Source organism: Dipteris shenzhenensis, chromosome 32, assembly GCF_047967505.1.
Source record: "Dipteris shenzhenensis isolate YYH24624 ecotype China chromosome 32, Dip_SZ_1.0, whole genome shotgun sequence".
In the NCBI taxonomy this organism is placed as follows: domain Eukaryota; kingdom Viridiplantae; phylum Streptophyta; class Polypodiopsida; order Gleicheniales; family Dipteridaceae; genus Dipteris; species Dipteris shenzhenensis.
Genome location: NC_141627.1, coordinates 30,679,239 through 30,704,450, shown reverse-complemented (window position 1 = coordinate 30,704,450; position 25,212 = coordinate 30,679,239). Strand labels below are relative to the sequence as shown.

The 25,212-nt window shown below is 46.5% G+C and overlaps 1 protein-coding gene across 1 annotated transcript in view; it reads left to right on the top strand.

The window, feature by feature from the left end:
• The window catches only part of LOC147880595 (CRM-domain containing factor CFM3, chloroplastic/mitochondrial-like), a 93,405-nt gene that overhangs the window by 4,784 nt on the left and 63,409 nt on the right, over positions 1 to 25,212 (top strand). Inside the window, exons 5-6 of the mRNA XM_087371281.1 lie at positions 11 to 167; positions 346 to 638. Coding sequence (XP_087227407.1) covers positions 11 to 167; positions 346 to 638 — 450 coding nt within the window. The remainder of the gene's footprint in view (positions 1 to 10; positions 168 to 345; positions 639 to 25,212) is intronic.

Genomic DNA, 25,212 nt, shown 5'->3' with positions numbered 1-25,212 from the left:
TCATTGATAGGCTCTTAAAAAGAAAGAAAAGGCACAGAGAGACCTTGAAAAGGTAGAGCAATTTTTGAAGCCAGTTGAACGGCCAGCTGATGTGGAAATGATCACAGAGGAAGAAAGGTTCATGTTTCGAAAACTTGGCTTGAAGATGAGAGCATTCCTTCTTGTAGGTGGGTTCACATTCAAAGGTTGGAAATTAATGAGATTTCAAACATGCTTCTGAGCTGTAAAATTGATGCTGATTACTAGTGGTGGTGATTTTTGTTACTTTTCAATCTCGGATGAAGTTTCCAGAAGTAAATTCTATTTACAGCTGCATGGCTTACAATTTATTCGCAATATTTGCAGGTAGACGTGGCGTTTTTGATGGGGTCGTACAGAACATGCATTTGCATTGGAAGCACAGGGAGCTGGTCAAACTTATTATCAAAGAGAAGGACCCAATGCGGCTTCACGAGACTGCTAGAATGCTAGAGTATGAAAGTGGTGGAGTATTGGTTGCAGTAGAGTCTACATCCAAAGGACAGGCAATCGTTGTCTACCGTGGTAAGAACTATCGACGCCCGGCAGATTTGAGACCAAAGAATCTTCTTACCAAGCGCAAGGCATTGCAGAGGTCCCTGGAAATCCAACGGCGTGCGGTATGTACTTATCCCTCCATATACTTTAATCAGGGGTGTGTGTGAGTATACATGTAACATACTTTTTGTGTGTGGTGAAACCACTGATCCAATTAACTAATGCAATTTACAAACGGCACCACCATCCATTGGTGCTTGATCTCTTTTTCCTTATACAGAAATCTCTCTGGACAATAGAAAATTCAACCAATCTATCTTGCATCATTTTCTCTTGTGCCATTGATTGAGGATTAGTATTATTATGCTTTATTATCTTTTTACACGTCTCTTTTTTTGGATTGATTTTCTTTGCTAGCTATTTTGGTTCGATTTTGAAAGTGTGCAGTCTATGTTCCATAATTCCAAAACCCAGGTAGAAATAAGTTATAATACAATAGTGCTCAATAATCTCTCCAGGCCTAGATGAAGTAATATGATAGTGTGCAAATGAGTTTGAAGGTTCCTTCCCTTTTCTCTAGTTTTTGTTTTTTTAGTTTCTTTTTGTGAAATACGTTTTCATACTACTGTGCCCTTTGTATTTTGGGTGTAAATGCTTTGTTGCTTTCAATATGGTCACACTAGCAGCTATGATAGGACCATATTACAAGCCTTTCCATTAACTTGGGGGAAGCTAAAGGCTGAACACATCCTCTGGATCCTCAATGGAGAGGCCTCGACTGCTGAGCTGAAAGCTGAAGACTTGATGTATAGAATGGGGCCATAAGGTGCCTTTAAGCTGGGTCCCATTGGTCCACCGGATGGCCCATGTTTTTGCTGGTGTTGCCAGGGGCTAGTACCACTGTGCTGCACTTGATTTGAAGCTGTCGAAGCTCTCCTGGCTGCTTGCTGCACGGCCGTCCACATTGCCTTGGATGCTGCTGAAACTACCTCTGATGGCGAGGCAGCTTGTATGGCAGCTTTTGTTGCCTTGTTTGATGTTGCAGATCTCTGTGCTGATGATGCGCTTGTGTGGCTGCTTGCGTGGCTTGTTTGGGTTACAAGGCAAACTTGGTGGCCGTATTGTTGTTCGGGTGACCTTACGCCCTTTCTTGACCTTGGCTGAGGGTTTGGGGTCAGGTAGATGTTTATGAATTGGTAAATGCACGTGACATCAAAATGGCAAATTTCCACGAACTGGTAATGCTCTTGATATCAAAATCCACATCAAGGAGCTCTATGAGAGAAGTCCTTCACCTCCGGAGTGCCGACAGAAACTCAGTACGAAGACTTTGTATAAATGGATGCTCAAGTATGTGTGGGTGTGTGGATTTGTATGTGTGAGAGCATACTTTTATACTATGGTCTACACCCACTGTTGGGTGCTGATGACGTCAGTGAGGATGTCATAGTAGCTAGTCCTTGCTATGTGTGATGGAGTTTATGGTTTTCAATCTTATGAGTGACTCTCGTGAGATTGAAACTGCACTATGTTGTGTTTTTAGAGGATGAGTTTGGGAATGTTCCTGGATTCATCTAGGTATATGCTTCTGCCATATTAGCGGACATGCAAATTTCACCTTGTGAAGTTTTCGTCCAAGTTGCGGCCTGCTGGTATTGCGATAATTCTTTCTATCTTAAATGGTGCGTTGCCCTATCAGCTAGATTTAGATTTAGATGCTCGTTTGGGAGAGACTAAAATGAAATCGTTTAGACTTCACAAGCAGTTGTAGCTTGAATGAAGAGATTTGGACTACTTTTTGATTAGCCTTCTCCTTTAGTGCTAGCCTTCGTCGTGGCTGAGTTTGCCCTTCACCTCCGAAGTCCCGACAGAAACTCAGTACGGAGACTTTGTATAAATGGATGCTCAAGTATGTGTGGGTGTGTGGATTTGTATGTGTGAGAGCATACTATGGTCTACACCCACTGTTGGGCGCTGATGATGTCAGTGGGGATGTCATAGTAGCTAGTCCCTGCTATGCGTGATGGAGTTTATGGTTTTCAATCTTATGAGTGACTCTCGTGAGATTGAAACTGCGCTATGTTGTGTTTTTAGAGGATGAGTTTGGGAATGTTCATGGATTCATCTAGGTATATGTTGTTTTACATAGAAGCTAGCCTTGTGTGGCAACGGCATAGTGCCTAATCAGAATGCACTAACACATAGGTATACTTGAGATATTAACACCTGATGGTAAAGTTGTGTGGCACGTGGCAAATTTATCCAAGATTGTGCAATTAGAATGGTGCCATGTGGTAGCCACCCCCATGGATGTATGTGGAGTATGCCACGGCATGTGGGCGGTGGCCCCTTAAGAATCTCTAATCACAACCAATGGCGAGGTCTTACTACCACTCTTACACTTTTAATAATCATGACTTTTAAATCTCGGCTTAGGGTGAAGCAATGAACTAATCCATATTTCCCAACAAAGAGATTTCCAAAAGCACTCATCATGACCCTACCTAGCACCTCATAGTTCCCTTCTTCTATATTAGAGACATTGCCCTATAGGGTGGCGGTGTCGAAATTTGTAGTGCTCTCTCCATCTTTTGTGTGGATGCCTTCTAGGGTAGGGTTTGGTATAGGTAGGCTATAAGATTGGGGTCATTTCCACAAGCACGAGCAAAAGTTTATCGTGATACCACGGTAAGAGAGCCTAGTAATCTAACAACTTTAAAGAGCTTAGACTCGAGAGTAAAAGGAATTGCAATGATACAAGGGAACAAAGATTTGTTATTGAATCAAATTGCTGTGCTTGAATAGGGGTGTATCCCTATGAGGGGGCATACATTACAATGCTATAAATGGAAGTTTTTTGTCCATGGAAGTGTGCATTGTTTTGGAAGAGTTATAGCTCTTGTGAAGGGTGGTGCCTCATGGGAAGTGAGTCGAGAGGGCGTACCATTTTACCCATTTAACCATTTAAAGTAGATCGATATGGATAATTCGTAGGGAAGAGGAACACAATTATATTAAACATGTTCATCAAGTTGATCATGCACAATTGACACTCATGACATAACGGGATAGTTTGTCAGATCTTACTAATCGATTGTGTGGTTTTCCTAGATACATTGTGTGGAATAGACTTCTAGTTTACAAGTATGTATGCCGTGGAGAGCTCTTTTCAACAACTTGGGTAGAGAGATTCGTTTTCTTGTAGCTTCCATCATCAAATAGATGGCTAGATAGTGGCCTACAGCCTACAAGCATTTAATGTTACTGAAGTATTATGTTAGTGGGCCACCAGTCCGGTGAGTATCTTCCATCAGTTATGGGATTCTCAATGACATGCATTCATCCAGCATTAGTAGAGCCTTGTATGAGGCCACATCTGGCAAAGAGTTCAAGTCTCTTCATCAAAGAAAGCATACAATGCCGGATCATGGAGAGGAGTGGTAGAGTTTGGAGTCTATGAAAACAAAGGTTGTTAAGGCATAGGAGGGTTGCCAAACCCATGCGAAAAAGCACCACAAGGATGTCGAATACAAAGAAGGTGATTGGGTTTCTAAAAGAATCATGAAGGAGAGACTCAAGAAGTGTCCGAAGCTTAGCAAATTAAAGTTTGTTCATCTTATCATAAGCTTGAACCATCTACCAGGTGGACCATTTATCCAATGTTCCATATTTCTTGTGGAATCAAGTTTAGCAGCTCTATGTGCAGCAGCATGAGGTTGTCAATGAAGCTGAGGCATTTGAGTCAAAAAAATTTGCATCATACAGGTTTAAGAGAGGGTTTGGCAACTGCTAGCCATTCTATAGTGTCAAGGTTAAGCTTTGGGGCTTACATGAGGCACTAGGGTCTTTCCATAGATTATGTGCATGTACTTGTAGCATGCGAAAGAGGCCTTGTATATGCATTAGTCTGTTTCAACTTCAGCAAAGGGAGGCTTATGAGCATTTGCACAGCCACAAGGCTTGCCTAGTGCCAATAGTACCAGCAGTAGTGGCAGATAGTGGGAGAGGCAGCCACATGGGCTACTGAGGTGACAAGGCCGATTGCAGCCATTGGCTGCAGCTTGATCCAAGTATTGTTCCATGCCGAGTAGCAGGAGGGTAGCATTCGGGCTATTTCAGGAGGTGAGAAGTCTCTAAAAGGTCTCCCACCCTCTCACTGTATTCATCACGTCCAGCTCGAACCTTCAATTTTTCATCAAGTAGTCCCCCCCAGCCTAGAATAGGCTCAGCAGCGAGTGGGCAAGGATGAGGAGTTCGCCCCTCTTCTCTTCACCATCATTGGGAAGTCCCATCCTTTTCCATTTTCTAGAAAGAGCAATCTGCCTTTTGGAGTTGTATTCATTGCCTCAGTTTTACCTAGTATTGAGTCATCACAACTCTTACTCACATCACACACATGTATGCATTCACATATAAGTTCTCTCTTTTTCCAGTTAGCAGGTGTCGCGCCCAGTAGCTCATACTTTATCTGGCAGGATTGCATTGCTGGAGAATGCCTTGCAACAGTTGTTAGCGCAGCAATTACAGGCCAATGCAGGGCAGTCCGAACTTAGGAGAGCGATACATAATATGTCTGCCAGACCTTCTCGAGAGGAGAAGGGAAAGGCTCGAATGGAACCGGAGTCTAGTGTCCATACGGTCGAGCCTAGGAAGGCTAAAGTGCCAAATATTGCCAATTACAGACCGGAAAAGTATTCTGGTCGGATGAACGACCGTAGCTTCGATGTCATTGAGACGTGGTTACACAAATGGGACGAGGCGTTCGCCATTTGTGAAATCAGAAATGACATCAAGAAGATCTGCGAGGCCACCCACATGTTTAGTGAGGCAGCGGATCGGTGGTGGATTAAACAACAAAAAGATAGTGCGTTGCCCTATCAGCTAGATTTAGATTTAGATGCTCGTTGAGGAGAGACTAAAATGAAAATGTTTAGACTTCACAAGCAGTTGTAGCTTGAATGAAGAGATTTTGGACTACCTTTTGATTAGCCTTCTCCTTTAGTGCTAGCCTTCATCATGGCTGAGTCTGCCCTTCACCTCCGGAGTGCCGACAGAAACTCTGTACGAAGACTTTGTATAAATGGATGCTCAAGTATGTGTGGGTGTGTGGATTTGTATGTGTGAGAGCATATTTTTATACTATGGTCTACACCCACTGTTGGGCGCTGATGACGTCAGTGGGGATGTCATAGTAGCTAGTCCCTGCTATGCATGATGGAGTTTATGGTTTTCAACCTTGTGAGTGACTCTCATGAGATTGAAACTGTACTATGTTGTGTTTTTAGAGGATGAGTTTGGGAATGTTCCTGGATTCATCTAGGTATATGGTATAGCATCCACTACCTGGGAGGGGTTTAAAGAGAGTTCAGGAAACACTTCTTACCTCCTGACGAAGCATCCCGAGCTTGGGATCAATATAGAAACCTTCGTCAGAGAAATTTATCAGTGGCAGAATACACTGATAAGTTTCGAGAGAGTGTAATGAAGGTTGACGAACCCTGCCTCAATCAATCCAAGTGAAAGATTTCATATTTGGATTGAATGATCGATGGAAGTTCGGGCTAAGTACGCGAACACGCTAGATGATGCAATAGCTATAGCCCTGAACTATGAAGATGCCAAGGGCAGCAAGCCAAGTGGGTTTACACAGGTCGGAACCCAGTATGGGTATCCGAAGAAATCTGGGTTTAAGAAGAAGTGGACTAGTAGAGGGAGTGGTTCGCAGTCGAGTGGTCAAGCCAAGCAGGCGAAACCGGCTGAAACTCCTAAACCAAGTACCACCATTGGAGTGAAAAGGAAAGTAACCCCAATGGCAGCGCGGGCTTGGTCTAAGTCTCCCTTGAACCCAGAACAAAGGGAAAAAGCGAGGAGAGAGGGCTTATGTTTTGGTTGCCTTCAGCCTCATCAGTGGAAGGATTGTCCACGTAACAAAGATCGTCGGATGGCTGAGATGGTGATCTCAGAGTGCGACGTGGAGATGCAGGGAAGTCCCAGAGCGGAAGAGATGCAGATTCAGCTAGCGGGATCTTCTCAGAGGTTAGTACCTTGTTTGTTATGTGTGTCTGTTGCTAAGCTAGTGACGAGTGTACCTGATAGCATCCTATCTAAGCCCGCAGCAACGGGGTATACAGCCTTTAATGATACGGAGTTAATTAAAATGAAAGGGCAAGTGGCCAATCATGATGTCATTGTGTTGTTTGACTCGGCGTCAACTCACAATGTGATTAACTCCAAGCTCGTGAAGAGGCTGAAATTAAAGACAAGTCCATCTGACTATGCATATACAGTCAGGATGGCAGATGGAAGTTCAACTGAAGTATGGGACCAAAGGGTTAGCCAGTTGGAGCTTCAGATTCAGGATTATGCTGAGAAGCTTGATTTTGAAATGATCAAGCTTGCTCATGCAGATATAGCCCTAGGTATGGCGTGGCATTCCAGGAAGAATCCAGCCATTGATTGGAAAAAGCACGTATATCAATTCAAGATGAATGATGTGCTTTATGTCTTGCGAGGTGAAAAGATATACCTCAGGGACCGTTGGTTTCCGTGATGGAAATCCGAAAAGCTCAAGTAGAGTTTTTGTTGCTTTGCACAACATCGGTAGAGCCGGTTGACGATTCTTCGGCTAGCACTGATGTTACACAAAGTGGTGAGATGGCCAAGCTGGCTAATCTTATAACAGAGGAGTTCTCTGAATGTTTTAGGGACGAACTATCTTATGGGTTACCTCCAGAGCGGAAAGTTCAACATAAGATTGAACTGATCCCGGGGGCAGAACCTGTAAATAGGCCGCCCTATAGAATGAGTTTTACCGAAGAGGCGGAGGTGCGTAGACAACTGGAAGAATACCTCAAGTTGGGGCAGATTCAACCAAGTTTCTCACCTTTTGCTTCGCCAATGATATTAAAGAAGAAAAAGGATGATACGTTTCGCCTCTGTATAGATTACAGAGCATTGAATAATATCACTGTTAAGCACAGGTATCCGATGGCTCAGATTGATGATTTGCTAGATGCATTACATGGAGCCGTGATTTTCAGCAAGATAGATCTTAAGTGTGGCTACCATCAGATCCGGATTAGAGCCGAGGATGTGCATAAAACCGCTTTCAGAATCAGGTTTGGTCATTATGAGTTTTTGGTAATGCCCTTCGGGCTTACCAATGCTCCAGCGACCTTCGTCATGCTTATGAACGATTTACTACGTCCGTATATCAGAAAGTTCGTAGTACATTTTATTGACGATATCCTGATATTCAGTAAAAGTATTACTGAGCATCGTGAACACTTAAGAGTAGTGTTCAGTACTTTGAGGAGTCTTTATGTAAATAAAAAGAAAACTATACTGTGTATGGTTAGGCTTGAATATTTAGGGTTCATAATTACTTCACAGGGGGTAGAAATGGATCCGAAGAAAGTGGCTGCGATACTAACTTGGCCAATCCCTCAGAGTCTGACCGCGTTGTTGCGATCATTCTTGGGATTTGTCCAGTTTTATAGAAGGCATATCAAAGGATATTCCGGAATAGTATCGCCATTGACTGATCTGACCTCAGATAAAGTACCTTTTATTTGGGGACAGAATCAACAGGAAAGTTTTAACACCATAAAACAAGCTGTGGTCACAGGACCGGTGTTAAAAATAGTTGATCCCTAGAAACCGTTGTTCCTAGAAACCGATGCAAGTGGCATTGCGGTAGGAGCAGTCCTCCTTCAAGAGGGAAGGCCAGTAGCCTTTGAAAGCAAGAAGCTTTCTCCCTCTCAAAGGAATTGGCCAACTCATGAATTGGAGTTGTATGCTGTTATCCATGCTTTGAAAACATGGAGGCATTATTTGTATGGCTCAGAGTTTTATGTGGATGTGGATCATGATACTCTGAAACATTTTTGTAAACAGCCTGACTTAAGGGGCCGCCAAGCTAGGTGGGTAGAGCTCATGCAGGAGTTTAATTTAACGATTCGGTACCGAAGAGGAAAAGATAATAAGGTGGCTGATGCGTTGTCTCGCCAGTGCCATGATAGCCCATGTGCGGGACATCCAGGGGTCGAGAAGACATATGATCTCGTGAAGCGAGATTTCTTTTGGCCAAAGATGAAAAAGCATATTCATGAATATGTGACATGGTGTTTCTCGTGTCAGGTAAGTAAGGCCGAGCGGGTGAAGCCACCCGGACTTTTACAGCCCTTGGAAATACCACCAAGTAAGTGGGAGAGCATTTCCATGGACTTTATTATAGGGCTGCCTACGACACAAGGAGGGTATGATTCTATCCTTGTGGTGGTTGATCGTCTAACCAAGATGGCTCACTTCATTCCGACTAGAGAGTCTGTTAGTGCCCTGCAAGTGGCGGATTTGTTCATCAGACATATATTTCATCTGCATGGATTGCCTAGATCCATAGTGTGAGATAGAGATGTCAGATTTACCGGTCACCTTTGGACAGCGGTATTTGAGACACTAAGGACTGAGTTGGGAATGAGTAGTGGGGATCATCCTGAGACGGATGGTCAGACGGAGAGAGTCAGCCAGACTTTAGAGGATATGCTGAGGGCATATGTGTGTATGTGTCATTGAGGCAACATACGTGGGACAAGTGGTTGCCATTGTTGGAGTTTGCCTACAATGATAAAAAACATTCCTCTACCGGGTTCAGTCCGTTTGAGCTGAACTATGGTTATAGATCAGCCAATCCAACTATAGTTGGAGTACCTCAGAAAGTGCCTAGTGCCGCGAACTTTGTAGTTCAGATGCGGGAGATGCTAGCACTTGCGAGAGCTAATATCCGCCAGGCTATGGATAGAGCCAAGGTGTATGTGGATGAAAACCGGTCTATAAGAGTATTAAAGGAAGGAGAAAAAGTTTTTCTCAGAGTTCCTTCGCACTCGAAGTCGCTGACTTCAGGAGAGTGTGCTAAGTTATCACCTCGATACTGTGGGCCGTGGTTAATTCTAAAGAGAATAGGCAGTGTAGCCTATACATTAGAATTGCCACAGGGGTGTAAGGTACACCCGGTTTTTCATGTTTTGCGCTTAAAGGAATTTTTACATACAGGTGACTCACTAATCGAAGGTGTGGTTTTGTTTCAGGAGATAGAGGATATTGCAAGACGCAAACCAACAAGAATCCTGGACCGAGGAACAATGCAAATACGAAATCGGAAGATACCCACGGTGTTGGTTGCATGGCATGGTCAGCCTCTATCCGAAGCTACCTGGGAATCCGTATATCAATTGCGGAGAGTGTTCCCAGACTTTATCATCGAGGACGCTGATGTTTGAAGAGGGAAGGAATGTTACGCTCTAGCCGAGGTAGCATGACCTCGGAAGAAGCAGTCGACATTTCCCTTAAAGGATCTATCTTAGTAATATATTTGTTTGCGCTTCATGTAAATGATCGGGAGGGAATTAATGTCAAGGTCCTAGGTGAGGGCTGATAGCACCAGACTAGGTAGATCTAAGGCCAAGGGCCTAGTGCAAAGATTGTGCCTAGGGGCAAAGGATTTAATGCATCCCAAGAGAGGGGTGAAATGTTGCATTAGGAAGGCCCTATATGGATGACATGTGGCATCTAGATCTATCTAGGGAATTGGGGCTTGTTGAGGCTAGAGTGAGAAGAGAAGAAAATTATTCACGTTGATTTTTGAATGGAATATCTCTATCTGCTCGTTAGCCTCAACGAGATATGGCTGGGAGGTGATGCATGGTGCTGCTCCCGTGATATGAAGAAGAGATTAGATATGAGTGCTTTACATCCACTAATCCGAGGATCACTTCAAGTGTTTACTCTTAAATGAAATTAAATAGGTCTTCTGCAAACTAGCAATTGACTCCCAAGTCTTCTTTAGACCTATCCTTCCATTTAACATTGAACTCCGGAATTAACTTATACCTAAATTTCCTTTCCTTGACATTGATAACTCTTAAAGGCTATGGAATATAGGTCAAATCCTCAACTTCTACAAGTACTTGGTGCGAAACGAGATTATGTCCAGCCTGCAGCACCTCTTTTAGTCTATTGTCATGAAAGACCGGGTAAACTTCCACAAGTCGAAGCAATTGTAGTTTCTATGCAACCTCACTAATCTTTTTCAAGATTAGGAAGGGTCCATAGTGCCTAGAGGCTAGGGGATAATTTCTCTACCAATCCCGTTTGTAACAACTTTTGAGTCCTTAAGGTTTGCAAATATACAAGCATCCCCTCTAGACGAATATTGTCTATCAAGATAAAACTGATTATTTGTGTAATTTTGTATAGTAATGGGAGTTTACATTGCTTGTCAACCCCAAATTTGTTTCCTAGCTGCTATGTCCACGTCATAGACATGATCACTTGGTTGTGTCGGCACTTTTAGTTTCTGCATAAGCTTGGGATCCATGAAATTGTGAATATACCAAAGTCAACTAAGATGTGCAATGTTTTCCATTGGGCTTGAACACTTTCATATTAAAGTTACAATCGTTACTAGTAAGACTTTCATCCAAGGCTGTAGTGTCTATGGAAGAAACAGTATATTTTGGCCTCAGTCAAAGTTGCACCCTTTGACTTAGTCTTTAATTGCAGATACTGTTTTGGCAGGTGTTGTTTTGCCCACCCACTTATGAAGTAGTGACCCTCCTTTGTAGATTGAAGGGTTTTCTCCGGTTTCTGAGTGTGCTTCGCAATTGCTTCACCTGAAGGATGTGATGAACTCGGGGCCCTAGCAAGATGGAATCGTCTCTTTTGTCTTAAATTCTTTTGCTAGGTCCCTATAGTTGGCTGATGTTTATGTGAAGAACTACTTTTGGCCATAGTATACTCATAGATCTTTGCATATTGAACTGCATCCTTGAGGTTCTTGCTACAGTTGTTCTTCACCTGAAGTTTATGTTCTTTCACCAAGACATTCATGGAAAATGCACATAAAGTCATTGGATCCATGCATGTGGCCTTAGATTGCAAGCCTCAAAAGTGTTGTAGGTAGCATCAAATGATTCGTCGTAGTTAGTAAACTTGCAAGATGAGGTCAAACTCATACTGGGGCTGAAGAATTCCTGTTTACTACTTGTTCAAACCAGCCCAAGTCTTAGGTGTCTCTCTCAGCTCATGCCACCAAGCAGAGTCTTTCCTTTCAATGCTCCTTGAGCCATCTGAAATTCGAATGGATTAGGAAAAGGATGGAATGAGAGGCGTACTTGCCACCGGTTCAACAATGTGTCTATACTTTTAGGTCTATGATGTGTCTATACTTTTAGGTCTACGATCTTTCTTCTCATCTGCAAAAGCCTCGGGCATCAAAGATGGTGCCATTGGTACTCCTACTAGCTCCTGCTGCCAAGCCCGTAACTGTGACTTGCAACACCGGAAATATTTGTGAATGTGCTTGTAGACATGTCTCTTGGGTCATGAACATATTCTTCAACTCCTCATGGGGCTCCTCATGTTGAGGAATGCTTGCTGAAATTGCTGCAGCTTCCTCACCAAGCATGTGACTTCCTCAGCCATTAGATATTCAAGTTTGAAGAGTAGTGCTGCGGCAGGCAAGAGAGTAGGTCTGCAAGTAAGTGAGTGGAGATGAGAATGTAGGAGCTAGAATCACGTAGTAACAGGTTGTAGAGGCTAGGTCGCAGTGCCGTGAGAGAGCTAGGCACCTATGGATGCTAAAAGTACGAGTAGGCCCCCCAAAAGCTGGGTGCTTTGTTCTAGAAAAGCCATCTTTGGGAAAGTAATCCCAAAGCAAGAAAAGCAACATCTTTTTTGGGAAGCCATCCCCCCCAAAAAAACCCAGCTTCTTTGCCTTTTTAGAACCATCTAGCTTTGCATAGGGTCTTCCCAAAAGTGAAGCAGCAAAGGACCAACAGAACTGCAGTCCTCCTGCAGCATAGGTAGCCGATCAACAGCAGCATATCTCTTAAAATCTGGTCAAACACCTCGCAGGGGACTGGGGTGCTCTGCGACCACACCTTTGCTGACACACTTCAATCGCATTACATAGGTTACCAAGCGAGTGATCAGCGTGGGAGGGAACCTTCTACACACCTGTGATCTTTGGCGCACTGAACTGAGCTAGTTCTAAATCTTGGGCTTATGACCTATCCAAGCCTCATAAGGTGTCATGGTTTTCAAAGCCTTTGTGGGACATGTGTTCAAAATAGAATTTGCACACATAACGGCATCCAACCACAATTTGCTTGCCTTTTTAACATACACTTGCCCATCTCCATGACTGATCTAATCTTTCTCTTAGCCACGCAATTCTGCTGAGGAGTATAAGGCACAGTGCACCTGGAAAGGAAGGCTTGGCTGGAGGTGGAAGTCTCTCCGTTTCTCCCCCCGCTTGTCGAAGTAGAAAGAAAGAAAAAGAAAGAAAGTTTATTAAAGTCTTCGGAAGACCAATGGGTCTATGAGACTGTGAAAATCCTGATACAACAAGCTGTGGTAGTGGAGCTACTAAACGAGCATCCATACCCATGCAAAATGCAAAATGCAAAAAATGCAAAAATGCAGAATGGCAGTACTAAGTCCTAAGTACAACATAGTCATGTCGATGGTCGACTATATATCAATCTCAGCATCATCAATATCATCATCATCCCCAGCAACAGCAAGATATCAGGATGAATGAGGCAGTGGAGGCATGAAGTCGGCAATAGAGTGCTGTCGGCCACTCAGAGGTGCGGTCCTGGCAGGTCTCCTGGTCGTAGCTCTGTGTCTAACCAGGGCTACTGTGACCCCCGTTGGTCGGGCTCCGACTCTAAACAAGGAGGGGATGTCTCCAAGTGTGATCTGTGTGTCGACCCTCTGTCTGAGTTGTCGGGTCACGGTCATGTCGAGGCCTCGTCTCTTTGGGGTCCATGTGATCTAGCTGAAAGAACTCCGTGATAGAGCTCTGAGAGGGATCAACCGAGAAAGAAGTCTGCTCCTGTCTCCGTGCTCGAAGTATCCTCTCGCAGTGTCTAAGTGCCTCATGAATGAAACTTGCCAAACACCGCTGGTCTGGGTAGGAGAGGAAACGGGCTAAAATCCCATAACTATCCCTGAAGAGGCAGTGGAAACGTCCTCGGATCTCATAGTACACAGGACACCTGAAGATGAAATGCTCCTCTGTCTCAACCTCCTGTATGTCACATAGTGTGCATATGCGCCGCTCCCTGGGTAGTCGCTCTGCTCTGCCGCTCTCGATGCAAAGTCTGTGTGAAGAGACCCGGAACTGCCCAAGAGAGATCCTCATCGAGTGGGTAGGTGAATCTGTGTGTATCCTGGTGGGTCAATGAAACCCTCCGCTGTGATATGTAAGAAGTGATCTCTGTAGAAGCTAAGCTTCACTAGGAGTTCACTCGGTTCCAACCAGGTCCGAAAAGTGTGTAGCTGTAGTAGATCTTCACGGATAACCTGGTTGACCTCGTGTGATAAGAGGGGAGAGAATGGAGCATCCATGCTATACTGGAAGGGAGGTAGTCTATCCATGTGGAGCCCCAGTCGCTCAAACCATCCCTCTGTACGTGCATACGAGCCTCTCTGATCTCCTCCTGCTGCAAGTGCCATAGAAGAGGATAGAGCTATCCATGGTAGCCTGCTATGCCCCGAGGTATAATCCCCATATTCCCTAACTCGGTTCAGATATGTGATGACCTGAAATGCAGCATCTAGCTGTAAAGGGGGTGACCCAAACTCAACCTGAATGATCTGGTGAGAAACGGATGACTTACCACGAATGATCCGTGATAGCATGAGAACCTGTAGCCGCTCCACACGGGCCCACTCTGTATCCGACAAGTCTGGCCCCCAACAAGGGCTGCCGTACATCCTCGCTGGGCGAGCCAAGGAGTCAAAAAGCAACCCCTTGGTGTGTGGATCCTAAAAGTGTGAGCGGAAGCACTGCCTCTCTAGCGTGGCCAATGAGGCATACCCTCTACTCAAGCGTGCATGCATTGCGGGTCTCATAGTGAAGCTCGGTCCGGAGAAGATAACCCCAAGATAAGTGTATGATGAAACTATCTCAACAGATGACCCCGCAAATGTGAACCGCTCCTGACGCATGATGGTTCGAGGAAGATCATGACCTTGGTTTTACCCAGGTTGACCTTCAAATCATGAGACTCACAAAAGGATTGTAGTGCGTCTAGGTGTCTCTGAAGCCCCTCTGCTGAGGAAGACAAGAGAGCCACGTCATCTGCATAGAGTAAAATCTGGATCAACGTGCCCGCAAGAGAGCAACCTACACCCCCTGTGTCTGCATCACTCTCTCAAGCTCGTCAATGTAGAGGCCAAACAAGGTAGGCGACAAAGGACACCCTTGTTTGACCCCGATGGTACTCATGATCTCGTCTGTCCACCCGGATCCTGCCCGAACTCTGCCAGAAACTCTCTCGTAAAGTGCCATGACAGCCCAAATGATCTCCTGGTCATAACCCAAGTCCTGTAGGCGCCGTATGAGGCGGGCTCTCGGGACCGTGTCAAATGCCTTGCCGAAATCCACAAAGCAACAATAAACCCTCTGGTTCCGTGACCTCGCCTCCTCAATGATACATCTGAGTGTGAGAATGTGGTCCATGGTTCCATGATCATGCCGGAATCCGGCCTGTCCTGCTGCTCTAAGTCCTCGACACTCTACAAGTTTGCTAACCTCGGAGTCAAGTACTGATGCATAAATCTTGGACATGACATGTCCAATCATAATGGTCATGTAGTTCTCCGGGCTCATGGGATCCCCTGCCGTGTGGATGGGTGAGATAGTGTCAATGGTCCAAGTGTGTGGAAATCCCAAACAAACCGCTTCATTAAAAAGCTTTGCTGAGATCGGGGCTAGGAGGTTAATCCCATATGCAATGAACTCAGTGCATAGTCCCTCATGATCCTTCGCTCGGCCATTATGAAGTTTCAATACGGCATCCTTTACTCCTCCTCTAGTGAAGAGGGTGCAGGATGTGGGACGAGGCATGTGTGAGAGGCTAGGGAGTGGCTGATTTGGGATGTCATAAAGTGTGCGTGCATAATCAAACCAGATTTGGGTGTCAGTGAGTGGCGGAGGGGACCGTCCTAGAAATCTCTGCCAGAAGTCCTTAGAGTTGTTACTAAACAAAATGTTCAGTAGCTCCTCCTCGTTTCGACGAACGAAGTCTAGTTTCTTCCTCCGTACCAGTCTACAGTATTCACGTAGCATATCTGGTGCGCTCGGAAGACTGTTTTTGGTTTCGAATATGAGTTGACGGCGTAAGGCCTTACACTCATCATCGTACCAACTATTACAGGGTATGGTTCTAGGAGGTGGTGGGCGGGTGGAGCGGGTGGTGTGGGAAAAAGCGTGAATGGCAGCCTCGTGTAGTGAGCGGGTGACAAGGGCAGCACGATCCTCTTAAAGGGGTATGAAGTCAATATAAGCGAGAAGTATGTACAGACTGCCAGAGTAAGAAGGTGAGTGATCGCGATCAAAGCGTATATCGTGGTAGGTGGAGTAAGCACTGAGTGGGGTGGAAGGTGCTGTGTGAAGGGAGGTAGAGATGCGAAAGAAAAGGTATGTATGATCAGCCCCTAGGGGGAGAGGCGCTACAGTGAAGTCAGTAATGCGAGATGTGAAGACAGGGGAACCCATGATGTAATCAACAACACTGGAGCCCCTCCCATGTGGAAAGCATGTGAAACCATATGAAGCGGGCCATCTGTCAAGACCATTATAGATAATGAGATCATGTATCCTGCCTAGGTCTAATAGGGCCTACCCATAAGATGAGAATGGACCTCGCCTGTCAGTTGAAACCCGTAGCATACCTGCCTCCTTAAGGTCAACATCTGTCAGTAGAGTGGAATCATCTCTGAAATCAAGAAGTGGTACCTGACGGGCCCTTGTCCTCGCGTTGAAGTCCCCCACTAGAAGGACTTCTCTGTGGCTAGAAAAGTCAACGATGGACTGATAAAGGGCAGCAAATGGGGATGTCTCATCATCACCTCGAATATCTATGGCAAAGTGGGAGGTCTCCGGGGGGAAGTAGCAAACTGCGACAAACAAATCCTGGCTGTCCACGAGTCGTATCTGGATCCAAAGAAATCTGGAATGTGTATCTCTCTGCTCTACTAAAATGATCCCCCGAAGTGTGGATCTGAAAAGGACTGCAACTCCACCTGAACCTCGAACTCCTCCTGTACCCCTCGTCTCATCTCTGTAGGCAGATTCCCATGTATATCCGCTGACTATTGGAAGAGGGCGCTCTGGACTCTGATGTGTCTCTGTATAGAAGACTATGTCGTGGCGTGTATAGGATTTCGAGAAGTTCCCTGGTTCTGATCATAAGGTACCATTACAGTTCCAAATGGTGCAGGATAGGGTCTCGGATATCTGAGTCTTATAGACCCCGCTTCCCTATGTAGAGGAGGGGGCAGGTGTCCTACGGGGGCTTGTAAGAAGTCGTCCCTCTCGTACCACTGTCCACTTCCCCTCCTTCCGGATCTGATCCCGTTGCTGCAGCAATGAGCGCCTCTCCTCAACCTGTAGAGGTGTGAGGTCCTCATCCATAGAGATCGCTGACTGATCTCAAAGGACTGGACGTGCGTTGTAGAACTGAAAGTCGTGCCTGATCGTATGATCAGGGGTTGCTCTCGGTTGGGATCTCTCCCCACCCGCCATGCCCTCTCTATCCTGTGCTCAGTCACACCCAGGGTATCGGTCACGAACGCAGTCGCATCTACGATCGGTGTAGCTTCAGTGCGTGGGATCCCGCGTACTCTGATGTTGAGAGCCTTACTGGCTCTCTGCTGCTGCTCCATGAGGGTAGCCGAAACGGTGACCCTTGCAGGTTCCCGTTTGGCCACGTCAACCCATCTGGAAGTCTCCTTAATAGCAGATTGCATGCTCGCAATCTGTGCCTCGACCACCGGGGTACTCCTTGGGGCAGTGTGTATGGCTGTGACCTCCTGTCGGAGCTGCATGATATCCTGTTTGAGTCCCTGAATAAGACCCGCGTGCTCTAGAATGGCCCTAGCTTGCTCCTGTATGATGCGGCTCTACTCCTGGTTGAAGCGGACCTGCTCCCGTGCGAAGCGAGCCAGCTCCATCTCACGCACACGGAAACTATGTATCTCCGTGAGCAGGGTCTCACGGGCCTGTGGTGTATCAGTCCATCCATGTCCATGCTGAAACTGTGGTGACTGTGGCATGAAAGAGTGGGACTAAGTCCAGAAACTGGACGGTGACTGAGTGAGGAACGGAGATGATAGTGGAATGGATGAGGCAGTCCCAACGGGGTTTGGGAGGGTGGGCTGACTGAGAGGGAGAGGGGAGAGTGAAGGGTAATGCGGCACAGTGTATGACACCTCCGAAGTAGGGGTCATAAGCTGTCGGTCCCATTCGTCCTTCTCTTCTCGAGCGGTACGTTCTCGGAGCTCCTTGGCCGCCTTAGCCTCGCATCTGCATCATAGCCTACAACATGGCTGCCATGGCAAACATGGAACTGTCTGCAGGATTCTGTGGTGGGCGTTGTGGTGGTGGTTGAGGTAGTGAACCCTCATCCCCTTGTGTTGGACTGTTCATTGGTGCTCATGGTGTCCTTGGCGGATCTTGTCTGGACCATAAAACAATAGAGCTTCCCCTAAACTGACCCTCCTATCTTAGGAAAGAAAACTGAAGCTCTAATACCAATGTAGTGGGAGATAGACTCTATCCTCACTCTCTCTCCTGCTCACTAGCTGCAAACTGCAAGATCATGCTTTCAATACACAAAGTGATTCTGTGGATGTGAGTGAGAGAATCAAAGTGAGAGAATATAACTGAAATGTATGAATGCCCAAAGGGCTGAATACAACTAAACTAGACTACCTAGAGGAGATGAATCCTCACTACATCCCTGAAGAACTTGTGGCTACCCTGCTGGTCTGCTGCGGGGAGGCCATGCTGCTGTTATTCTGAGGGCTAAAGTGCCTAACTGTGGGATGAAGAATGAGGGCTGCCTAACTGTGGGATGAAGAATGAGGGCCAAAGGCTGCCCTTTTATAGCTGTTAAGTCAGCTTTGCTGAACCAGTGTTCCACATCTTACACACATCCCGACTCTCAAGGGTCGATTCTCCCACACTTAAAGCATAAGTTTTCTTTCTTCCTACTTCCCATTATGGCCCTAGTTTATTGCTGAATTGCTGAGTTTTCAGGCTTGGCTTGGCATCTGAGGGCTTGTATGGCTTGGCATAGGGCATCTTACTCCGTGAAATAGCAGGAAATCGTGGAAAGGGTGCAGCTGCAGATTTCCTATCATTCCAGTCACCCAACTTAGCCTTCTTCTCAGCCTCATAAGGAGCACCATGCATGCTGCCCGTTACATTCTTATACTTGCTGCCCAAGAGACTCCGCCGGTCTTTAGAAACCTAGTATAGCTGCTTATGCTTGGGCACTGATTACGACATAAGTGTTGCTTTGCTTGCTAAGTATGTCTTTCTTTAGTTTTTCATAAAAGTTTTTGTTTACCTCTTTTTTCTTCTCTTTCATTTTCTCTTTTATTTTCTGTGTAGATTTTTTATCTTTAGAACAACAAAAAATCTAAATTTGTATGATTTGACTTATTCTAGTCTTACAAAGGTATATTATACTCACTGGAATATTTTGGCTCAAATATTTCTGCAAGCTGGGCTGCCCTCTCAATAGTCTGAGGGTTATGTGCCTTCACATTTGTAGCCAGGGGACTATCCATGGATGAAACGCAGCAGCTTCCCTTTTTATGATACATCTTGTACAAACAAGGAAAGCCTCCAGAAGCACTGCAAGGACTCTTGGACCGTACGGGTATGCGACAATGCATAGAACTCAGCCAAGTACTGATCCAAGATGAGTGGGGATACTAAGGTAGTGACCATGAGTTCTTTAAAACCCCTCCATGTGGTTGGCCTTTGAGGTGAATCCCTCATATACCGCCTCCATGTGTGAGCATAGTCTTGCATATGCATACTTGCAAAGATGATGCACTCCTCATCAGTCTTGGGGTAGAAGCGGAAATAGTCTTTCAGCTTCATGAGCCTTCTCCAACCCATTGGGAGTGCGAGTGTCCCCCTTAAACTTATGGACCGAGAGCTCATCCTTCACGTCCTTGGTTGCATAGTTCTTGTTGTACCCACCAAAATATGGGGCATCCTCACGCTGAAGACTCACATACTGAGAAAAAGGCATCTCATCACGCACATCCTCAGGCAAATCCCAGTAAGAGCGTAAGGCATCTTAAAGCATATAATCGGTGGTCAAATGCTGCCCATTTCCAGCATTTTGCTGCATAGTAACCTCAACCGCCTAATGCATAGGCTGCGTTTGGTTAAAAGTGTTCACTGTCAGAGCCATAGAAGCATGCACCCTTGGCTGAGTCTACCTACCAAAGGCATCCCTTTGAAAAGATGGCACACTAAAAGCTTGAGAAGAGGATATGCCTCTTTCCCAGCTTCCCTGCAACCCAAAACTAGATCTAGGCATACTCTCTGGTGCAGTATTGAACCAACGCATACCTATAGGTCGGCCCAGTACAGATGGCTCAGCTTGCATAGAAGCAGAAAACTGTGAGCTAAAAGGTGGCCTGGCATCTGTCAAGGAAGTGGTCAGCAGCACAGAAAAAGCATCACCCTAATCAGTAGAATCCCCATGCTGGGGTACATGCAATGATCCAAAAAACGGGTGCTCATAGGCACAGCATGCATCAGCCATAAACCCTTTGCATGGGCCCTAAAACTCATCATGGCTATCTGATTGAACCCCAACTGGGGTGCGGGCTACTGACCCTTATCCTACATAGCAATCGTAAGATGTGATTTGCTGACCAATTTGCTGTCCCATCTGGGCAACAACGGTATTGAGCATAGCCATGGCCGTGGTAAGCTGCGGGCTGAAGTCTTGTCCCATTTGGCGGAAAGCACCTTGGAGCATAAAAGAGAGGGCATCCCAAAACTATGCCTGCGCTGCCTACGCTTCTCGAGATGCAAGAGAGAGAGGCTGAGTAGTAGGGATCTCTGCACCACTAGCAGATGCACCCGCTGTGGAAGGAAATTGCTCATGCTGAGCAGCCTCATCACTGTCATGAATTGACTCGCGGCTGACCCAGCCCAAATAGGCCGACCAATCAGTCGTCTGGTTGGCTGGCTGGTAGGGCTCTTTCCAGCAGCCCTATGAGCCGACTGGCTAGGGCCTTGGCTACCTACAAAAGGCGCCTGCACCTGCCCATTTCCTATACCTAGTGCTGCCTCTTGAGGGCCCCTTTGGGGCTCCTACTATGGGCTACATCTCCCTCTTCCATAGGCTATCCTTTGGGGTTCCTACCCTAGGCTAGGACCTAGACTAAAATAAACCCTAAAATGGAAATACTACTCCCATGCTGCCTTCAAGGATATCGCTGCATATCATCCCAAATTATACCTCTAGACCACTGCTGAAAAAGAATGCTGTCCAGCATAAAAGATATCATAACCAGCAAAATGACCATACTGTCCAACGTACATGTGCTGGTTATGCTCTTGTAAAGCCATTGGCAAGCTGCAAATGATTGAGATACACCCATACTATCTTCCATTTGCTACCATCATACAAACCCTGTACATTGAGTGTCAAACATTGTATTTGTGATAACATATTTACCGTTTATGTGCATTGAAAGCAAAGCCAACTCAAGTTTGCATATCCACCTTAGGGTCAAAACCTCTACCCTGAGGTGACAAAGGTGCTTGATGAGAGGACAGCAAACCACACAAATGCCCAAGCGGGTTTTTTTTGCTCCTGCGAGCTCCCTCCCCCTTGCTCCACGAGACCAGACCCAGGAGCAGGTGCAGGACTGGATTGGTAGCAGAGCAGCGGAGCTTCTTCAGCAGCAGTGGCAGGAGGGAGATGTTCGTCTGCGTTGGCGCCAAACGTTTCCGATTCCTGGTCATTATTAGACCACCACTGGAGTGGGCCTACGCGGAAGGGCTTCGCCCCTGGAGGACTTCAGAGGTTGCAGGCTTCTACAGCATTTCCTTGGCAGAGGCGTCGAGCTGGTTAGAGAGAGCTTACCACCACGGGACGAAGGGCCTTTCCCCTCTGCTGAAGGTTTTAGAGGATGGGTCCGATGATCCGGCCTCTCCTTCGAAACCTTTACAGAAGCGCCTTCGTCTCCACACAGGACATCCTCCGACCACTTCGACTTCGACCGCAAGCAGACAGTTGTTTGTGGCCCACCTTCCCTCCTCATGAGTTTACGCATTATCTCTTGGAACGTCAACGGGTTCCACTCATCAGGCACCCGTGGCCCCAGGAAGCAAGCTTTCGGCTTCACAGACTAGTATTTGTGGGAAGGTCCTCACAGGACGCTCCCACACCTACTGGGAACCTTCGATTGGCGAGCAGGGGAGAAGCGGGGCTGTCTGTACCTCCATCGACGCTTCTCTAGTTCAGCATGTGTTTGGTTCTTGCACTTTGATCCCAGGACGTGCGCTTTGGGTGGGCTTGCATATTGAGGGATCCCGCATCGGCATCCTCAATATCTACGCCCCGACTGATCTCAGACGTAGATTCGTTTTTTGGAGATCCTTGACAGACCTATTGCCAAAGATGGACTCTTGGATTGTAGGAGGGGACTTCAACAACCTTGAGACCTTAGAGGATCAGCAGGGAAGGAGCCCAGAGTTCCTCGGTATAGCTCAGGCAGAGCAGGCAGATTGGGACTCCTTCCTCTTTGCAGTGGGAGGTCGGGACAGTTGGAGGGAGCCTTCCTTTCGCAGATGGCTTGGGAGTCTGGACTTTTCTTGGGGTTACAGGAGGGAGGGAGGCAGACTCCTGGAGCGACTGGACCGTTTCTATGTGAGTGATTGGGCGCTTGGCAGAGGAGGAGAGTCAGGAGTGGTTCCAGGGACGACACTTTCAGACCATGCCCCAGTCATCCTAGTCCTGGACTCGGCCTCTCAGTCCTCACCTCCACGTTCATGCCGGATCCCAGATTCCATCTACACCAGAGCAACGGTTCACAGCAGGATAGTGGACCTATGGGAGCAGGAGTGGGACCCTACCAGGGATATGGCAGCACAGGTAGCTCAGGCACTTGCTCATTTGCCAGCAGGAGGCGATTCAGGTCAGACAGCGGTGTTGGGCGCGGGAGAGGGGTCTCAGACGTGACCTCGCCTTGATTCAGAGGATGCAACAGTCTTCTCCAGGCTCTGAGGAGCTGAGACAACAGGAGATTCGGGCCCGGGCCATGCTAGAGGAGATCACCCAGCGTCGCTCAGAGTTTTCATTTCATGCTTCCAAGTCCTTCTGGGCTAGGAAAGGCGACAGGATGTGCAGGGAGTTCTTCAGGACGCATGGACAGAGGTCAGCAGGGGAACAGCTCCGTTCTCTTAGGGCGCAGGATGGTAGTGTCAGGACAGATCCAGATGAGGTTCGGGACTTGGCGACAGACTTCTACAGATCTTTATTCCAGCAGGAGCCCGCAGACCCTCGTGGTCGCATTTGCAGGGAGGAGGTGTGAAGATCTACACCGAGACTCGTGCAGCCCAGCATGAGCGATACCCTTCTCGCACCTTTCACTGTTGCGGAGATGCAGGATGCGGTGAGTGCTATTGATGGGCAGAAATGCCCAGGTGAGGATGGCCTCTCTAGAGCTTTCTTCACCACCTTTTGGGAGCAGATCCACCGACCCTTGCTCGCAGCCTTCCAGCACATCTTCTCCAGCGGGCAGATGCCAGAGAGCCTTGCGACAGGCCTGATTTGCCTCATCCCCAAAGGGGGGGACCGCCAGGAGATCAGACAGTGGCGCCCAATCACCCTCCTCCCGACCGCCTACAAAATCCTCGCCAAGATGATCAACAGTCGCATCCGCCCCCTGCTACACGACCTGATTCATGACACCCAGACTGGTTTTGTCCAAGATCGCAGCATCTTGGACAACATCCTCACTTTCTCAGAGGCGACAGAATGGGCCCAGCACAGTGGCCAGCAAGTACACTAAGTACACCGTACTTAGTGTTGTAACCTTATCCTTTCATATAAAAGCTTCACTGTGTGCTAGGGGAGGTACACACATACCTTTTATCCCCACACTTCTTGTTGCTTATTCTGCTTGTGTGTGTGTGTGTGCTCTCACACTCTCCCTTCCACATAGCCTAACAATAAATGCAAGGGGGAGAAGTCAGCAAAGAGGCAAATCTCAGGAAAGGGGAAAAGGGAGGAGCAAGTCCCGCTCCAACAAAGATGTTGAGTGCTACTACTGTGGTAAAAAGGGACATACTAAAAAGCAGTGCTTTAAACTGAAAAATGATAAGAGAGACAAAGCCAAAAATACTGATGCGTCAGATGCAAAAGCAATTGTACCAGTAAGCAATGGCAAGAGCAGTGTGAAGATTGAAGAGCTTCATTCTACACACGGTTATGACAGTGAGGGAGAGGTTCTATTTCTCTCTACTTTGGATGCTCATTCTCTCCATGCAGGAGATCTTGCAGACATGCACTCTTGGATCATTGACTCAGGTGCCTCATTCCATGTTACACCTTACAAAGAATTGTTTGTAAGATATGCAGCAGGCAGTAATGGAGTCGTTTTTCTAGGGGATAATCATGCATGCAGTATTGTTGGTATTGGAGATGTCAGGCTTGTATTTGCTGATGGTACTCAGCTTATGCTTCACAATGGTAGGCATGTACCCGAAGTCGAGAAAAATCTGATTTCTACTGGCATGTTGGATGATGAAGGTTTCGTGACCAGCTTTGGTCATGGTTTCTGGAAGGTCACCAAAGGTGCCCTGGTTGTTGCCAGAGGCTCTAAGGTTGACACAATGTATACTCTTCATGCTAAAGTATGTAATCATGCTGATATTCATGCCACTGAGCTGCCGAATATTTCTATGTGGCATAGCCGGATGGGACATATGAGCATAAGTGGAATGGAGCAATTGGCTCGCCTTGGCTACTTACCGTCTCTTAAATTTTCTGATTTAAAGTTTTGTGAGCACTGCATATATGGTAGACAGTTACAGTGTCCTCAGAAAAGGAGATTAGGACATAAAGATGCTCAACTTGAGCTTGTGCATACAGATGTGTGTGAGATGCCTAGTCCTTCACTTGGAGGTGCACGGTACTTTGTCACATTTATAGATGATTCCACAAGGAAGGTGTGGTTGTATCCTCTTCGATTGAAGAGTGATGTCTTTCCAGTGTTCCAGAAATGGCTTGCTATGGTTGAGAACCAAACAGGCAGAACACTAAAGGCTTTGCGGTCAGATAACGGTGGGGAGTATATGTCTAATGCATTCAATGAATTTTGTGATGCTAGAGGTATTAAAAGAGAACTCACTGCTCCCTACAGTCCAGCGCAAAATGGCACTGCAGAGCGTATGAATAGAACCATACAGGAAAAGTCTCGCTCTATGATGTCACATGCTGCTTTACCTCATGGATTTTGGGCTGAAGCTGTAAAAACAGCAGTACACCTCATCAATAGGTCACCAAATAAAAGACTAGATGGCAGAGTGCCAGAGGAGCTTTGGACAGGAAAACCTCCTTCCTACAAGCACTTGAGGGTCTTTGGCTGCACTGCGTACGTGCATATACGTAGAGAAAATCGCAGCAAGCTTGATCCTAAGTCTCTTAAATGCATTTTTCTTGGATATGGTGACAGTGGTGAGATGGGTTACCGCCTATGGGATCCTGTGAATAAGAAGCTAATACGCAGTAATGATGTCTTATTTGATGAGTCATGTATGTTTAAGGCAGCAGATAAGCCTTCTGATGCTTCAGAGGT